The following is a 17,567-nucleotide window of genomic DNA, read 5'->3' as shown; positions in this document are numbered from 1 at the left end:
TAATAAAATTGAGATGGTTTAAAGGTAATCTGCTCTTCAAGGCAAGCTGGGTGGGCTAAATAAATTCCAAACAAACACTCTCTTCATGACATGGGCTGACTACTGCAAGACGATAAGCTGATCAAAACAGTGAACTTTTCCAGATAGATGAAAGCTAAAAGATTTTGTATCCTTAAAATACAAAACAGCTCTGGAGGACAGAAAAATACAGGAAGAATGAAGAAAATGGAAGGAAAAAGAAATTCTACTTCCTAGTTCTGTCCTGGAAGAAAACAAGTCATAACAAAATAAGTGCTTGGGGTTTTATTCTTTAATAAAACAGATCGGTCCAACAGTCCCCAGGTACAAACTTAACCAGTTCTGAACTGATCAAGGACAACGGCACAGAACTCAGTCCTTCCGCAGGGGCACAGTCTCCTCCTTGATGCCCTCCTTGGTCACGATGCAGATCCTGAGTGCGTCCCCAGTGTACACGTCCCTCTCAGCGGCAGAAATGAAGACGTCTTTCACGAGCCGCATGGCTCTGTCCAAGGACAGTGGGACATGCTCCACATTCTGCATGTTCTTAAAACCAACCTGGTGGGATAGAAAACTTGGATGAGGCATCATGTGACCATACAAAGGCAGTCCAGTCTCCCCCAAGGCTTTCACATGTCTCAGGGTTCAAAATGAACACATCACACAAACTTCAAATGTCCCTCAACTGAAATATTTCCAGACCTGGCTGAATTACACATACCTAACACCTGACAAATATCCACTGAGACAAAGCCACTGCTCTTGAGAAGCATACAGTAGAGGGGTGAACATATGTAAGCAAACTATCGTTACAGAATGTGCTGAAACTAAGAAGAAAATAGAGCCAGGAGAGCCCCAAGCTCTCATAACTGAATCTCCCGGGAGAAGAAAAGAAAGCTTCAGCAGAAAATACATCTGAGTAGAGGAGTGCTAAAGGATAAACGAGTTAAAGGATGGAGTAATGTTCCAGACGGAGGCGGTGGTATCTCCAAAGGGATGGAGATGGGAAGGCACATCATTTCAAGGATCTGAGTGGAATACGGAGTGACAGGAGATGAGGCAGATAAGCAATAAGCAGAAGTAACTACATATTACATAACACATTTTAGATAAGCAAGGAGGATGAAATAGGGAAGTAAGCTTGGAGGCAAAAAGGATGTTAGGAAATAAACACAATGATCCAGGCAAGATGCCATGCAAGCCTGAATGTAGCCAGCACTAACAGAAAAGGGGGCAAATTAAAGATATACTTGGAAATTAGAATACAAAATGAGGTGACACAGAAATGGTGAGATTGGGGGAGAAATGCATTTTCATGATTTCACGTAAAAATGGCAAGAGGAGAACCAAAAACATGGACCAACCATTGTAGACAGAAGCACCTTCGAAGTCATGAAAACAGGGATGAAGCTGGAGCCATGGAAATGAGTGGCGGCAGGAGAACCAGTAGAACAGAGACAAGAAGGTTGGGTGGGGCACATCAGCCAAGCAAGCTCAGCAGTGAATCACAAGAAAGCGTTGACTTCTGCGCTCCCCTAAGCTAATGAAGAGAATGCAGAGGAAGGCACTTCGTGTTAATGCCACCACCCCTGGACGCAGTCTTATTACCTGGTTGTCAAGCAGGGGCTGCAGCATGGCACTGGCTGAGCCTCCAGCCTTGAAGGAGTCTCTCTGGTAGGACCCCACCGGATCAAAGCTGTACACAGCTCCCTTCCCTTAAAGAAGAAAACAGTCTCCGTAAGGATGCATCTTGACCACATTCCCAAATCGTGGTAAAAATAAATCTAATCAAAATGTGATACAAAATGGACTATCAACTTGGCTAAAATTTCAGAAGAAGTGCAGTCTGCTCCTCCCCTCCCCTCAGAACGCAATCGGAGGCCCACCTGCCCACTCCTGTCCGCTATGGCGTTTGCCACCAGGGGCTTCATGCTCTCTTCAAGCCACCATCACCGAATACCACGCCGTGGCTCCCACTATGTATGTGGTCTCACAGGTTCACTAGTTAACAATCACAGGTCCTGCTCTAAGTTCTGCACCAAACTCCTCACAACATTCGTAAAAAGCTAACTGGTGTAGTTGCAGTACAGACACAAGTGTCAGGTCTTCCTGGTGCTGCATGGGAGAAGCATGGAAACTCACTGTGTATTTTTAAACTAACAGTAAGCACACTCTTTAGCATCAGCACCATAAAAACATCAATTTAATTAAGAAGAAATTTCAGGGACTTCCCTGGAATTCCCTGGCGCAATGGTTAAGAATCCGCCTGCCAATACAGGCGACACGGGTTCAATCCCTGCTCCGGGAAGATCCCACATGCCGCGGAGCAACTAAGCCCGTGCGCCACAACTACTGAAGCCCGCGCACCTAGAGGCCGTGCTCCGCAACAAGAGACGCCACCGCAATGAGAAGCCCATGCACCGCAGTGAAGAGTAGAGAGAAAAAGTACGTACCCTATGACCCAGTAGTAATTTCACTTACAGAATTAAGATTTACCTACAAGTAATGCTTACATAAACACACAAAGCAATATGTACAAGATCATTTCTGTATCTCTTACAGAGCAAAAACTTACAAGCAACCAAATCCATTAGCAGAAAATGATATGTCAAGACAGCAATGTGCAGACTACGAAGAGGAAGACAGGTCTGTGGGACACATCCGTAGGACAATGTAAAATAAAGAGCTCTGTGGTATGCAGAGTACAGTCCTATTTTTGTTTAAAGGCCTTAAGTAAACTGTACACACATTTATATATACACACAAAAACGTATGGAAAGATTAATAAGTAAACTATAGTTATCCATCTTTGTGGGATTACAGACAAGAAAAGAAGCGAATCACTTTATATGCTTTGGTATTGAGTTATTACAAAGAATACATGTCACTAATTTTTAAAAAGGCCTTTTAAAAACAACTCTGTTCTGAGTGTGAGAAATCACGGATCATTTATAAGGTATGACTTAAAAGTGACACAACTGATTTTTAAAACACATTATGCCATAACTGAAACACTCCAGTAGTTACCCTGGGAGATGCGAGATAAGGACAATCTTCTTCCTACCATGGACAACTGCCAATGTTAGCTGTGTGTATTTTTCCCACAGCAGAATTACGGAGATATAACCGTAACCCTAACCCGGCTGAGGAGGCAGCACCTGAAAGAACCTGGAGAAGTGCTCTGGTGGGAGCAAGCTTAGAACAAGAAACAAGGTCACAGCGAGCAAGGCCACTAACTTCAACACATAAAGAAGCGCTCTGAAGTATAAAGCCGAAAGAACAACCGTATCGCTCATGAGGCCAATAGGCCACAAGTAAAATGAGGCTCAAAAGATTTACCGAAGGGCAAACCAATCTCAGAGAACCACACACAACAGCTTTGAGGAAAACGAAAGAGTGGAATGTACCCAAGACCACAGCTTCAAAGACTCCCTTAGAAAAAGCAAGAGACATCTGTAACATGAGTGCAGAAGGCTGTCTTGACTGTAGGTATAAAGTGATTTTCCTCATCAAAATAATTCCTAAAAAGTGCGATGATTTCAAAGTAAAAAATAAAATAAAACCAGACAAGTCCTAGAAAAAAACACAGGTAAGCCTTTGGTGGGGAAGGCGTTTCTAACAAAGTTAAGACACTCAATACCATAAAGAAAAGATTGACAGATTTGTATGAAACTCAGGAACTTGTGTGTAGCTAAAGACACATCCCAAAAGGGCAGAGACCAAGAACACTCTTGCACGGTATCTACCACATACATTACAAAGGGTTAACACAGTTGTTCTTATAAATCAGTAAGTAAATAACCCGCGAATAAGGGAATGAGCAAAGATTAACACATGGGTCAGTCTCCAAAGAAGAAATGAAAAGGGCAATAAACACGAAGACACCCAACCTCTATAAACAAAAAATACATATAAATTAAAACAACAAAGTATTTACTAGGCAAAGACACAGAATGTGTTAAAATTCTGATACTGGTTAGGATGCAAAAACAGAACCAAAAAAACCCAAAATAAAAGAAGGTACTCACACCGCTGCTGGTAGAGTGCAGGAGAACTCTTTCTGAAGGGCAAGCCCATGGTGCCAGCAGAATGCAAAACATATAGATATTCTCTGACCCGGAAGCTCGACTTCTAGGAATTTTTTCCAGGGAGATAAGCAGGGTCGGAGAAGTACACAAAATTGTATGTACAAGAGTTGTCATATTATTTATATTAAGAAAACTGGAAACAACCTACATGACCCTCAGAGGACTGGTGGGGAAACTACGGTGCAGCTCCATCCCGTATGTCAGCCTTGAAATCATTACGCATGTCTTCATGAACCAGCATAAAACTACCTCAGTGATAATACAGCCACTGTAGAGTCCCAGAAAAACGTATAAACTACATCCTACTTATGTAGTGTACACGTATGCATACCAATATATCTAAAAGCATGTTCGCTGGAAGTTGAATAGTAATTATCTCTAGGGACAGGCTTTGGGGGATTACTACTTTTATCTTTGTATCTCCCAGTACTATTTGACTTCTATAAGCATTATTGTCTTCATTACAGAAAAACTAAAGCCCTCATTAACTTGGGGAAAATTTTTTAAAAGAGGGTATGATTGCAACTGGCGAGGTAAGAGCACAGAGGTCAAAGTAGATAGCTGTTGACTGTGTCCTGAAGTCAGCCGTTGACCCAGTGTCCTGAGGGTCTCCACAGGAACAGAGCCCCACTTCCACCAACACAAAAGACAGGAAATAAAATCTCAAAACAGGGACTTCCCTGGTGGCTCAGTGGTTAAGAATCCGCCTGCCAATGCAGGGGACACGGGTTCAAGCCCTGGTCCGGGAAGATCCCACATGCCGTGGAGCAACTAAGCCCATGCGCCACAACTACTGAGCCTGCGCTCTAGAGCCCACGAGCCACAGCTACTGAAGCCCGCGCACCTAGAGCCCATGCTCTGCCACAAGAGAAGACACCGCAATGAGAAGCCTGCACACTGCAACAAAGAGTAGCCCCCGCTCGCCGCAACTAGAGAAAGCCTGCGCACAACAACGAAGACCCAACACAGCCAAAAAAAAAAAAATCTCAAAACTTCAGCAGAGGCTCTGGACTTGGAGGCACCAGGCTTAAGCATGGACAAGGTAAAAGGCAGGTACAAAAACAGAAGTGTTAAATGGAGAGCTGATGTGCTCCTTCAGTGCAGACCTTTATGACCAGATTTTGATTATCATTCTTCAGTACAAATGGACGGCCAAAATTCAAAAGAAATTTGAAGGAAGCCTCCAATGTAGAAGGCAGCAGCCAAAAATAAACAAGATGAAGAAAGCAATCTGAGGGATTCCCTGATGGTGCAGTAGTTAAGAATCTGCCTGCTAATGAAGGGGACAGGGGTTCAATCCCTGGCCCGGGAAGATCTCTTCCCACATGCCGTGGAGCAACTAAGCCCATGCGCCACAACTACTGAGCCTGCGCTCTAGAGCCCACGAGCCACAACTACTGAGCCCGAGTGCTACAGCTACTGAAGTCTGTGCACCTAGAGCCTGTGCTCTGCAACAAGAGAAGCCCCGACGATGAGAAGCCCGCGCACTGCGATGAAGAGTAGCCCCCGCTCGCCGCAACTAGAGAAAGCCTGCGTGCAGCAACGAAGACCCAACACAGCCAAAAGTAAAAACAAATAAATAATTTTTTAAAAAAGGAATAAATTGTCTCAGTGGGTGTATACATATTCCAAACTTATCAAATTATGCATTAAAAAAAAGCAATTGGATAAAATGTAGAGAACACAGGAAAACTTCAAAGGAAGTACAAAAAAAAATCTAGCAGTAACAGGATACTTAAAATAAAAATAAAGGAGCTAACAAATAAGAAAAAGCTCTTGGAAATTAATGATGGCAAAAATAGAAAGCTCAGTAAAGAATGAGGCACTGAAGTTGAGGAAATCTTCAGAGCAGAACAAAAAAATAAACAGGTGGACAACATGCCGGGGAAAAAATGAGGACCTATGGGATCACAGCCCAGGTGGCTGTGGAGAAGGCAGGGCTGGGAGAGGAGGAGGAGAGGCAAGAAGAAGGCAGAGGAGACAAAGGAAATGAGAAAAGACTCTGGACGAGGAGCCTCGCTGTAACCTCTCACAACACTAGGATACAGAAAAGACTCAAACAGGTCTCCTGATTCCTTTCTTCAGAAATTTCTCTAGAGATGCACACCACCAAACAAGGAAATAAACCAAGCAAGAGGAAAGCACGGGTGAAAGAGCTGGAGACTGTCCTGGGAAACAGAAAAAGAAGGCAAAGGACGGCTTTACTACACACATAAATTCCTCTAAAGAATAAAAATCAAATCAAACCAGACAAGATTAGAGGGGGGAAAAAAAAGGTTAGAAATGCCTGAGAATACCACCAAAACAAGCAAGAGTGTAATCACGTGGAAATCAAAGCACAGGGCTCTGAAGTCAAACAGATCCAAACCTTAGCTCTGCCGTTCAGCACACATGAGCTTTCTCCCATCAGCCTGATGCTCAGGAAGACTCAAAGGACATTGTCCGGCTGCTGAGATTCAATGGCAGCTGTTACTAATATTGCTAAAATCTGAACTTATTGACCTGACATTCAAGGCAGACATAACTGAAGTCAAAAAAGGCACCAGAAGTGCCCAGCATGCTGGCTTAGGCAAGCTAACCTGTGGCTAGAATTTAATTACCCAGGTTAAGTGTAATTAATTTCTATGTACCATTTCTGTGCTTTATATTTTCTCTTAGTTTTCAAGCAAGTTTGAAAGCCTGAAAAAACTGTGTCAACCTAATTTGTCCTCATATAAACCATGGTAGGTAAAATGATGAGAATGCTCCCAGAGGTCACATACAGGGGCAGAGGCGAGAGAGAGAGAGGGAGGGAGAGAGAGAGAGGGAGGGAGAGAGAGAGAGGGAGGGAGAACAAAGAAAAAACCTATGGAACAGAAACAGACAGGAGGAAAAACTAGAGAGGAGATGAGAAGAACCTGACTCCATCCTATCCAGAAACCTTCCCTCTCAGAAAGGCAGACTCGTTTCAATGATACCCAAGACATTTCTGTAACTTCTTTTTACAATGGACTACTCTAAAAGGCAGCACAGATCTGTCCTGGGAGATTGTATTTGATTTCTGGAAGCAACTAAAAGTCAATTAAATCAGACCTGGTGAAAAACACTGCTGCCCTTTGATCCATGCTTTGGATCAAAAACAGCATGGAAATGTCAAGCAACAACGCTGATTTTCCCTGGCCCTCCTGGTACGACTCTGACAGAAAATCAAAGAGGGATTTTAAAAATGATCCAAAAACACTGGTGGAAATGCACTTCTTTAACACATTACTTTCAAAAAAACCTTTTGAAGTCAAGTATTGTTTGTCTTACTTAGAATCATACTTAGGTCAAGCTTCTCCAAGTCAGGTTTCTTTCTGTAAGATTAAAATGCTAAATATACTATCAAATTCATGCAAGATCTTGAGAAAATAGTAAAACAACTGACTGCCCAACATTCACTTAATACACCACTTGCTGTGTGTCTCTGGATAATCATTTATTTCCCTTTTAGCTTCAGTTTCTTCACTGCTTTAATTATGAGAAAATGAAGTTGCTGGGAAGAGGGTATCTGGTTCTTTTCAACTCTGGTTGGAAACACACACATCTAAGACATGCCACCCCATTCATCATCCAGAAAGAAAACATCCTACCTTCTTCATCGAGTCCCCCGATGATGTTGTACACATAGTAGGGAAAAAAGCGCCTAGAATACAGGATCGTAGACAGCATTGCAGCAATCGCCCCTGTCGTCATGGTCTTATTATTGGAATGTTTATACATCTGCAATTATTAACAAAAATAACAGGCATGTAGGGGCAGAATATATTAAAAACTAGAATAATGAACAGTAAATTGAAAAGAATGAAAGCCTATCTTGGTGAAGTGGGAAAGGATGCCTGTTTCTTTCATGATTAAACAACACAATACTACTAAAATAAAATAATACTTTATTATGTCCTATCATTTTTGGGGGCTACAAACACTTCTATGGGAAAGAATGCTAAGTTTGCCCTCAGCTCTTTGGTTTAAAGACTACTTTCCACGCCATCCTCATCCCAGGCACTGCTAACTCCAGAGCAAATATACACAAACAGAGCATATGAGGCGACCTGGAGAGGGTGTTCCAAATCCAGCTCTCCACTCTGCAAACAGACAGTGGTCAGGAAAGTCCATGGGCCAAATCCAGCCCACCACTTGTTTCTATAAAGTTTTATTGGAACACAGTCTCGTTCATTCATTACATATTGTCTATGTCTGCTTTTGCACAAGGGCGGAGTTGAACAGTTGCCACAGAAACCAAATGGCTCATAAAGTTGAAGATATTTGCTATGCTAACTCCTGATCAGACTCAGATATAAGTCCCTCTCTTTGCAGAGTAGATACCTGTGAGATATGAGGGCAGCACCCCAACTGTGTGTGAATACAGTACAGTGGTCTTGATCCTTAGAGCATCTACCACGGAGAACAGAAGTATCCAAAAATAGCATCTTATACAGTGATTTCCAATCTTAGATTTACTACATCCTTGGGAATCCCAAATTATCCAATAAAATAAATTTAAGTTCAGCAATTTGTCAGCTACATAGCAAACATCTCTAAAGAGAAACCTAAGAAGTACTATAAAATCAAACAATGACAAATACTGAAGAAAGATGAGAAATGAGCTACTTGGATAAATCGGTGTATAGAAACATTTTTTTCCACGGTTATAAAGAAAATTCTTGATTTCATTTCATTTCAAAACCAAGCACCAACATTTATTCACCTCACCATCTACACAATAATATATGAAAGAAAAATTTCAAGGACTGTACATTGAGTTGAACTCACTGTTGCTTATTTTATTAACAAAACATTACTCTCCATGTCAATGTTTATTTTTGTCCTCTCAATGCCATTTATAAAATATGCATTAGGAATCATACAAATACATCAATAAATGTAAGTCACTAAAGCTTTCAATATAAATAGGTTTTAAATAAATGTTAACAATTGATAAATGCTGAATGAAATCACTTCTACACATTCAGAAAGCAAGTATCAGTTAAACAAATTCATTACATACTCCAGTGACATCACTCATAATCTTAAGGGTTATTCACAAATAGGCAAAACAGAACGCGACCAACCCGACTAACTTTTTCATGTACCAGCTGGACTTACCAACTACTAAATTAAAAATTATGACACATAGCCTACAAAATTAAATAAGAAAATTAACAGCATATAATATTGACACTGTAAATATCAGCAGTTTAAAAAATGTCAGCAAGCTATAACTGATTAAGAAACAGAGCTACATTTCTGAATATTGACACATGGTGATTGAGAATCCTACTCTAACCCTATACTGTTACCAACTAAGAGAGTAGTTACTGGTTATTATTACAGATAAAATCCATTTTAGTACAGTCCAAATTACACCTATCCTATTCTCCCTGAAACTATTTGCAGCAAACACTGCTAATGCACACGGGCGATAATGAAAATCCAGACGGGCCTCTGCTTTCATCAAGTCAGCATTCCTTTGTTTTCTATGCCTCCCCAGCTCCCACGGAAGACATGCAGGCAGTGTCAGCCCTTTAAAAACTGTAAAACAGGTTAGTCTGTCTCGTTCTCTTACTTCTTCCGAATACCACCCTTTTCTTCGTCTCCTCCACCCTCATCCACCTTGTGTCGAATCTCCTTCCTCAGCTAGCGACCAACGAAAGCCTATTGAGGGGCAGGTGACAATGGCGTGGGTAGGTGATGATAATGGCGTGGGTCGTGCCTCCAGCGCCAATGGCTGGTTTGTTCCTTCTTCCCCTGCTCCTGCCAACAGTGCAGTGCTATGAAGAGAGCACGTCAGCTGACGGTACTCCAGACCAAGCTTCGGTCTAAAAGCTTGCCTCCTCTGCAGAAACAGATTTGTTTCATTTCTGAGGGAAGAGTATCTTCAGAAGAAACCCCTCCCAGTCTGCCTCAAAAAAGGTAGATAATCCTTTACTTCATACTGTACATGTATTTTAACAAAAGGGACTTGCTGTAGTTTCACATTACGCTACTTTGATGATGCTGCAGTAACAGTATCATTTCATTTCCAGGATAGGTTATAGTTTCACCTGCTAAACTAGTTCTTCTCCAGCTATTCTGAGCAAGTCATGATGTACGCTTAAAAGAATCTAAAGAACTGTTATTAGCTTTCAATAGTGTAGACATATACAAAAGCATCTACCTTTAGTCTTGCTTCAATAATCTTTGTCAGGGTAAGACAGTCTCCATGAAAACCGCTACATCCAATGACTGTTTTGTCTGTTCTGTAAAAAAAACCACATTTCAGGAAACTGAGTTGGTTTGACAGTAAAGGAAAACATGTCTTGGGTAATTTTAAATTGAAAACTCCCATTCCCATTATTCACCAAATGGTAATGGGACAACTATTTAGTTAGCTCTTTTTGGGGGGAGGCGGGGGGGAGGTCCTGTACCCCAACATCTCACTCAAAAGAATAAATGAAACTATGAATGGACTAAGGAAAATATGACTGAATTTTTTTTACAACCTTAGGTTGAGGGCAGCCAATTTACGTATGATATAACCCAATGTCCACACAGAAAAGCTTTATAAATTTGATTACATAAAAAATTAAAACTTCTATAAAAATACAATGAACAAAGTTTAAAAAAAAAAAAAAAAGAACCGAGAGCGCCATTGCCCAGGTTCAATCCCTGGTCGGGGAACTGAGATCCCATAAGCCACTCGGCGTAGCCAAAAAGAAAAAAAAAAAAGAACTAAGAAAATATATGTGCAGTACATACAACCAAAGTCTAATTTTAATTTCCTTATTCTACAAAGGGTTCCTAAAAATATGAAAAGCATTAACAGCACAATGGCTCATGGGGATGTTATACACAGCATGGTGACTACAGTTAATAAGCCTGTGCTGCATATTTAAAAGTTGCTGAGAGAGTAGATCTTAGAAGTTCTCATCACAAGGAAACAAATGTCATAACTATGTGTGGTAACAGATATTAACCAGACTAATTGTGATCATTTTGCAATATATACAAATACAGAATCATTATGTTGCATACCTGAAACTATTATATGTCAATTATATCTCAATTAAAAAAAAACACAATGGAAAGATGGGTAACTTATATGAAAGTCACATAAAAAGAGACACAAGTCACCATAAACATATAAAAGAACCTCCACGCCAATCAGAAATTCAAATCTAAATAAGATGATTTCAACCTATTAGACTAATAATGCCTAATGCTGGTGACGTGGTGGGAAATGTGTACTCTCAAGATACTGGCAAAGAGTATACACTGATGCAAGTTTTTAGAAGGCTCGTTTGACAGTATCTAGTAGAAATTTAAATGCACACCATTTTCACTCAATAATTCCACTGCTAGAAATTCATCCAGTCAATATACTTATGCAAGTTTGCAAAGATATACTCTAGGTTCACTTGTGTGTAAGTATACATATTATTTTAATGGCTCTCCAAAACAAAACAAACAAAAACAACCCAAATGCCCACCAGAGGGAAACAGATAAAATTTTGGTACATCTATGTCTCAAAAATTAATTCCCAAGTCTTGACATGTATAAGGAAACACAAACCAATCTCATCAAGAAATAATCAGCAGAGGCCACATGATACCATTCCTTTCAGAAATATAAGGATGACTCATACAAAACGTACTTGTCCAGCTGGGGAGACCACTGGCACCTCCGGGGGCATCACCCGCATTTCCTGATCTACCCCTACAACCAACCTCACTGCACTGAGCCAAGGACCCCTGATATACCATAAGGCTTCACTGCCTATACTACTGAGAAGAGCTGACAGTACCAAGAGGGTAGAACAAAATCTGAGCTTCCAAATGATTTTGCCAAATATCCAGGTACATAAATGAAGAGGCGTTTTTATGCAAAGAATAAAGAGGAAATGTAAGTCTCAAACAGGTGAGGAAGAGGCAGACTTGGCTCTAGGTCAGCCCCAAAGGGCATGGGATCAGGGGCACGCAGGCAATTCAACTGCATGTATGGTCTAGTGCAAAAGATGCATGACAGGGCTTCCCTGGTGGCACAGTAGTTAAGAATCCGCCTGCCAATGCAAGGGACACGGGTTCAAGCCCTGGTCCGGGAAGATCCCACATGCCGTGGAGCAACTAAGCCCGTGCGCCACAACTACTGAGCCCGCGCGCCACAACTACTGAGCCTGCGCTCTAGAGCCCGTGCTCCAGAACAAGAGAAGCCACTGCAGTGAGAAGCCCGCACACCACAAGGAAGAGTAGCCCCCGCTCACCACAACTAGAGAGCCCACAGCAATGAAGACCCAACGCAGCCAAAAATAAATAAATAAAATAAATAAATTAAAAAAAAATGCATGACAGAAACACAGGAAGTCATTAATGTTCTGTCTCTATATACCTGAAGAATTTCATTAAAAAAAAAATGGGTATTCACTTAGGCAGCACACAAACTAAAACAGAACATTACAAAGATGAGCAGAATCTTGCACAAGGATAATATATATAAAATTACGTATTTAAATTTTATTTATGACGTTACTACTTTCAAATTACAAAAGTTACAACTTAGAAAAAAATTATAGCATGGGTGCACTACAAATCAGAGAAGAGAAAGGGGTATCAAAAGACAGAAGTGGACAGAAAGGGAACTGGGAAGATGAAGACACGTTCACTGTTCTTTAGGTTAAGATGTGGGCCAGCTCACGCCCTGCAGCACCGCAAGGCCCACCCAGAGGACCCGAACCTCATCAGTCCACCCCTGCTACAATTCAAGGTTAAGACGATCTTGTGGACCAACGCAGGCGTAACCACCACTTTTAACTGTGTCTAAAAACGTTAAATACAAACACTGCTAACACGCAAGATGCATTTAGGTAATTTATGCAGACTTTCTTCCCCCATACACATGACTTTCCTATGTTTTAGAAAAAATATAAGCACCCCATTAAAACTGTGAACCATGGATATAACTGCTTACGATATGGTTAAATTGAATGTTTCAGGTTATTTTCTTTTTTAAGGTGCAGACTAAAACAAAATTCAACATATTAATGGATGCATAGAAAGATGAAAATACGTATGATAAAGTAATAATAATAAAATACTGATAAGATCTAGGTGATAGTATATGAGTGTTCACTGCAAAATTATGCTACCTTTGTCGTATATTTGAAATTTTCATAAGACGTTGAGGTAAAAAATATTTAAGTTACCAAAAACACTGTTGGTACCTAGATATGGCAAATATCATGAAGACTACATACTGAATTATTAGAAAACAATCTCCTAACAAAAATGCAAGCTAAGCTCCAAACAGGCAATTTAAAAATTCATGAAACAAGTCATTTAGAAGTTAAATCTCCTGCAGTATTAAATCACAAGATGCTGAGAACATGTCCTTAGAAATATTTACTTACAATTTGTAACATTTGGGGCTGTCCCGTGTGTGAATTGAAAACCCCTCACTCAGTCGGGTGTCAGAAGCAACAATTGAAAAATCTTCTCCTGCAATTGCCAATACAGTACTGAGGGGAAAAGAAAGACAAAAAATTAATGAATTCTTCTGGATGGTAATAACACCTTTCCCCAAATGAGAATGCTCCACAGCACATATTGGGATAAAACATACTAGATGTAAGCAAGTGCAGGATTCAGACGGAAGAGGAAAGATCAGGGGAAAGGATCCCTGGCTACAAGTCATCTGGGAAAAAAATATTAAGCACTCCGTAAAAAACACAAACCTAAATCAGAGCTACAGGTTCCTCAGCAGAAGGTAACAGAAAAAAAATCACTAACTTATCACCATCATCAAAAAATTAACATCTACCGATACTATAAAACAGCCAAAGGCCATGGCCCTGCCCGCCGGGGGGTGGAAGGGCAGTTAGGTGTAGACAGTGGCGCTACAACACAAGCTATCCGAGCTCAGGGAAGAGAGGCTTAGTGTTTTTCTTTTCTTTTAAATTTATTTTGTTTTCTCTTTTTCAAAAATTTATATTCTCTTGCACATAAAAGTCATAAGCACGTATGTATAAATATATACATATATTTTTTGCTCATTTTAAGAACCTATCCCACTTTTTATTTTTTTAATTTAATTTTATTTATTTTTTTATACAGCAGGTTCTTATTAGTCAACCATTTTATACACATTAGTGTATACATGTCAATCCCAATCTCCCAATTCATCATACCACCACCCCCGACCCCCATAAAATTAATTTTGTATTTTTTATTTTTTGGCCATGACAAGCGGCATGTGAGATCTTAGTTCCCTCACCAGGGATGGAACCCCTGCCCCCTGCATTGGAAGTGCACAGTCTTAACCACTGGACCTCCAGAGAAGTTCAAAGGCTTAATGTTTTTCATTTCTTTATATCCAAGTCTTTATATAATGTCTTGCACTCAGGAAGACACCCAAATATCTGTTGGAAAATGGACCAACAAAGAAAAAACTTTCCCTTAGTGGCTGTGTGGCTCATGATAGCAGTTTAGTGGAGGCCTAGAGCATGAATTCTAAAAGCAGACTGTCTGGGTTCTGAGTCTGGCTCTCCTGCTTAGCAGGTAATGAGACGGTGGGTAAGTTGCTTAATTTCTCAAGGCCTCAGTGTCCTCATATATGTATCAGAGATCATAACAGTAGCTACTTTATTTGGGTATTAGAGGATTAAATGAGTTAATAATTGTTAACCCCTCATACCAGTGCCTGACACATAACTGGTCCTCCAGAAAGTGTTAGCTATGATCCTTGTGGCATAAGCATGAGACAGCAGAGTATGATCACTGAGAACCTGGGCTCTGGAGTTACCCAAAACCCGTCCCTGCCACTTAACAGCTCTGTGACCTTGGACAAATCATCCAAGTTCAAGTTGATGATATCAGCAGCTGCTGTGTTAAAGGGTGGCTATGAGAGTTAGACGGCATGACCCACATAAAGCACCTGCACTGTGCCTCACAGAACATAAGCGCTCAGAAAACTTAGGCCATTATTCTTACTGAGGTGGGATGGCACTAAAAGTCCCAAGTAGAAAAGGATGGTATTGCACATAACATGAACAGTGAATAAAGGAAAACTGGTATAATTCAAATAGAACATTCAAACAACTTATTCAGGTGTCCCTTTTTGTGTATACAAGTGGAGTGGCATAAGGCTTATGTCAAGGACAGATCCAACAGCAGCCGATCTCACATGGAAAAGCACAGATCTCGGAATTTTTGTGACGAACCAAAGGTTATACGAGCAGAATGAGAAAAGTTCCATTTGCAAAGTGGAGTTTTAAGAAGACTACTGTGACAATAACACTATATGTGAAATAGGATGGAAACTCTTTCAGTAAGACTAATGCAGTAGGAAGGTAGCAACGTAAACAGGAAGAAACAGGTAAATCCAAAAAACATAAACACACGAACTGTACAGGTTTCTGTAACTACCAAAATGTGTTAGAAGCTGGAAGAGCCAATTTTGACATCCAAGATTTTAAACTCTGACAAGCAGCATGATAGCCTAATTATAAGCAGTGTAAATAAGAAGTGATTGAGAGGAATAATTAGTTTGCTTTTTGTTTTAATATCTTAAGTTATGGTGAGGGCAGAAAATCCGGGTGGAAAGTTGTATTTAAGAAGCCAGAATCGAGGGGCTCATGAAAGGTACAACTGGAGAAACAGATTTGGGAATATCTTCCCATAAATGAAACACGTGAGAGCACTCAGTGACAAATGTGGAGGCTCATCAACTGGAGTTTAACCACATTTAGTCAGAATAGAAAAAGACACAGGACTAAGTCTTATTTTGTAGAAGCAAAGGCTGCCCAAGAGCCAGCAGGAGTAAATATTAAAGAAAAAGAACGAAGACTGAGAAAAGGTAATTCAGTAATGAGAACGCCATAGCAACTAACTTTAGGGCAGTAATTGGATTACAAAGGTTAAAAAGTGAATAATGAACACTGAATACCTTATAAGTCGTATATAGAATCTGCAACTGCCTCATGAAATGGGTCTATTAACACATTTTGTAGTATAATTACTTCATTAGTTGTCATAGGAAATATTTAGAAGTGCAATAATAAAAGCATACATAAACTCCATGGCAACACAGCTATGGATTCAAATCCTGGGGCTCAACTTCACACCAGCTCTGTGACTAAAACAATTTAACTTCTAAGGGCCCAGGCTCATTTGTAAAATTGAGGCATATACCATCTAACACTCAGTCATCATGAGGATTAAAAAAGATAACTGCTTTCAATTTACAAAATGCTTCTCTTTTGATTCTCCCCCAGCCCCCCCGCCAAAATATGAGTAGCTAAGAAAGACAAGGTAATCTGGGTTCAAGAAGTTGAGGGGTACCCAAAGACTACACTGCTCTTTAGTAGCAGAAACAAGGCTAAAATCATGGCCTTCCACCCTGTTTGCAACATACCGCAAAAATCTGCATTAAAATTTCAAATCCATAAGGAACTGATTAATTAACCTGGTTGCCTTAAAGGGCCATTTGTTTGTTCCAATTGGGTGGGGATATTTTAAAGTACAAAGTTTGGTTGGTAAACTATAATCAGTGCTTAAATATACAGCTCTTCATTGTTAGGAGTCCTAAACAGTGTTTTTCCACAACCCTGATTCTTTTAGCGTACTATCAAGGAAAAGTATTATTTAAGATAAAGATGGTAACTAATAAAAAAAAAAGACAACTTGAATGCAACATGCAAGAATACAATATTCAAAGGTCCCCCTTCTGAGTATTTTTTTTCCTGAACTTACGCTAACCCTTAAAAATAAACACTTATCTATGAAACTAAGTCTGGCCGACTAATCCTACCCGCTATTTAACATAACAGAAAATGATGAAGTAGTTTGATTTAGCTACAGACACAACTACATCTAACGACACGGCCAATCAACCCTAACTCTTTCATCTCAGATGCTCAACCTGCCCCTTGCCTGCTGGCGCGAGAAACCCATTGAGATAGTAAGGAAAGGTTCGGTCCATTTTTAAAGCTCTTCCAGAGCAGAGCCCAGATAGCAATTTCTACCTCCTGTTCACGCAAACCTGCCCGTCCACATCGAGACCCAGTGACTGGCCTGTAAGGTGAAGCCCTGAGGAACAAGATCGAACCGAGCAACCACGGAGAGGGAGGCCTGCGGCTGGCGGGGCAAAGCCGGGTAGCCATGCCGACAGCCTTAGGCAGGGACATGGGGGGAGAAGGAGGAAGCGGCGGCTCTCCGGGCTTTACCCTCCGTTGAAAGCGTAGGGCGAAAAGCGCAGCTGCAAAGGGCCCGCGGCGCTGTGAGGCTCCACGGCCAGGTCTCTGCCCGGGCCCGAGTACGCGGCTACCGAGGACAACATCCCGAGGCTCCGCTCCTGCTGTCTCACGGCGAGATGGCGGCCCCTACCGGAAATAGCGCCACTTCCGGCTTCCGCGGCGCTGCCTCCGGCCGCTCGGTCTCACGCCGGTCATTGGTCCTAGAGGCAAGCGCGGT

At 41.0% G+C, this 17,567-nt stretch overlaps 1 protein-coding gene across 1 annotated transcript; it reads right to left on the bottom strand.

Moving 5' to 3' along the window:
* Nucleotides 1-288: 288 nt before the first annotated feature.
* On the bottom strand, nt 289-17,501 carry PSMB1 (proteasome 20S subunit beta 1). Its single transcript, XM_082405304.1, has 6 exons — nt 17,321-17,501; nt 13,508-13,615; nt 10,282-10,363; nt 7,718-7,847; nt 1,627-1,733; nt 289-576 (listed from the first exon to the last, which is right to left on the bottom strand). Exons 1-6 carry the CDS (start codon nt 17,431-17,433, stop codon nt 391-393), a joined length of 726 nt encoding a protein of 241 aa, XP_082261430.1. The 5' UTR covers nt 17,434-17,501; the 3' UTR covers nt 289-390.
* Between the last annotated feature and the right edge of the window lie 66 nt (nt 17,502-17,567).

This window comes from Balaenoptera borealis, assembly GCF_965194805.1.
Source record: "Balaenoptera borealis genome assembly, chromosome: 9".
Classification (NCBI taxonomy): Eukaryota; Metazoa; Chordata; class Mammalia; order Artiodactyla; family Balaenopteridae; genus Balaenoptera; species Balaenoptera borealis.
Note: the sequence above shows the minus strand (reverse complement) of the source record. Positions and strands in the feature narration are given on the sequence as shown.

What these genes read in the sequence shown, in the direction of transcription:
- PSMB1 (XM_082405304.1), bottom strand. Translation starts at nt 17,433, where the DNA reads ATGTTGTCCTCGGTAGCCGCGTACTCGGGCCCGGGCAGAGACCTGGCC. An exon ending in TTATTGAAGCAAGACTAAAG is followed by an intron (nt 7,848 to 10,281) that starts GTAGATGCTTTT and finishes TAATAATTGCAG; the next exon opens with ATGTATAAACATTCCAATAA. An exon ending in AGCCCCTGCTTGACAACCAG is followed by an intron (nt 577 to 1,626) that starts GTAATAAGACTG and finishes CTATCCCACCAG; the next exon opens with GTTGGTTTTAAGAACATGCA.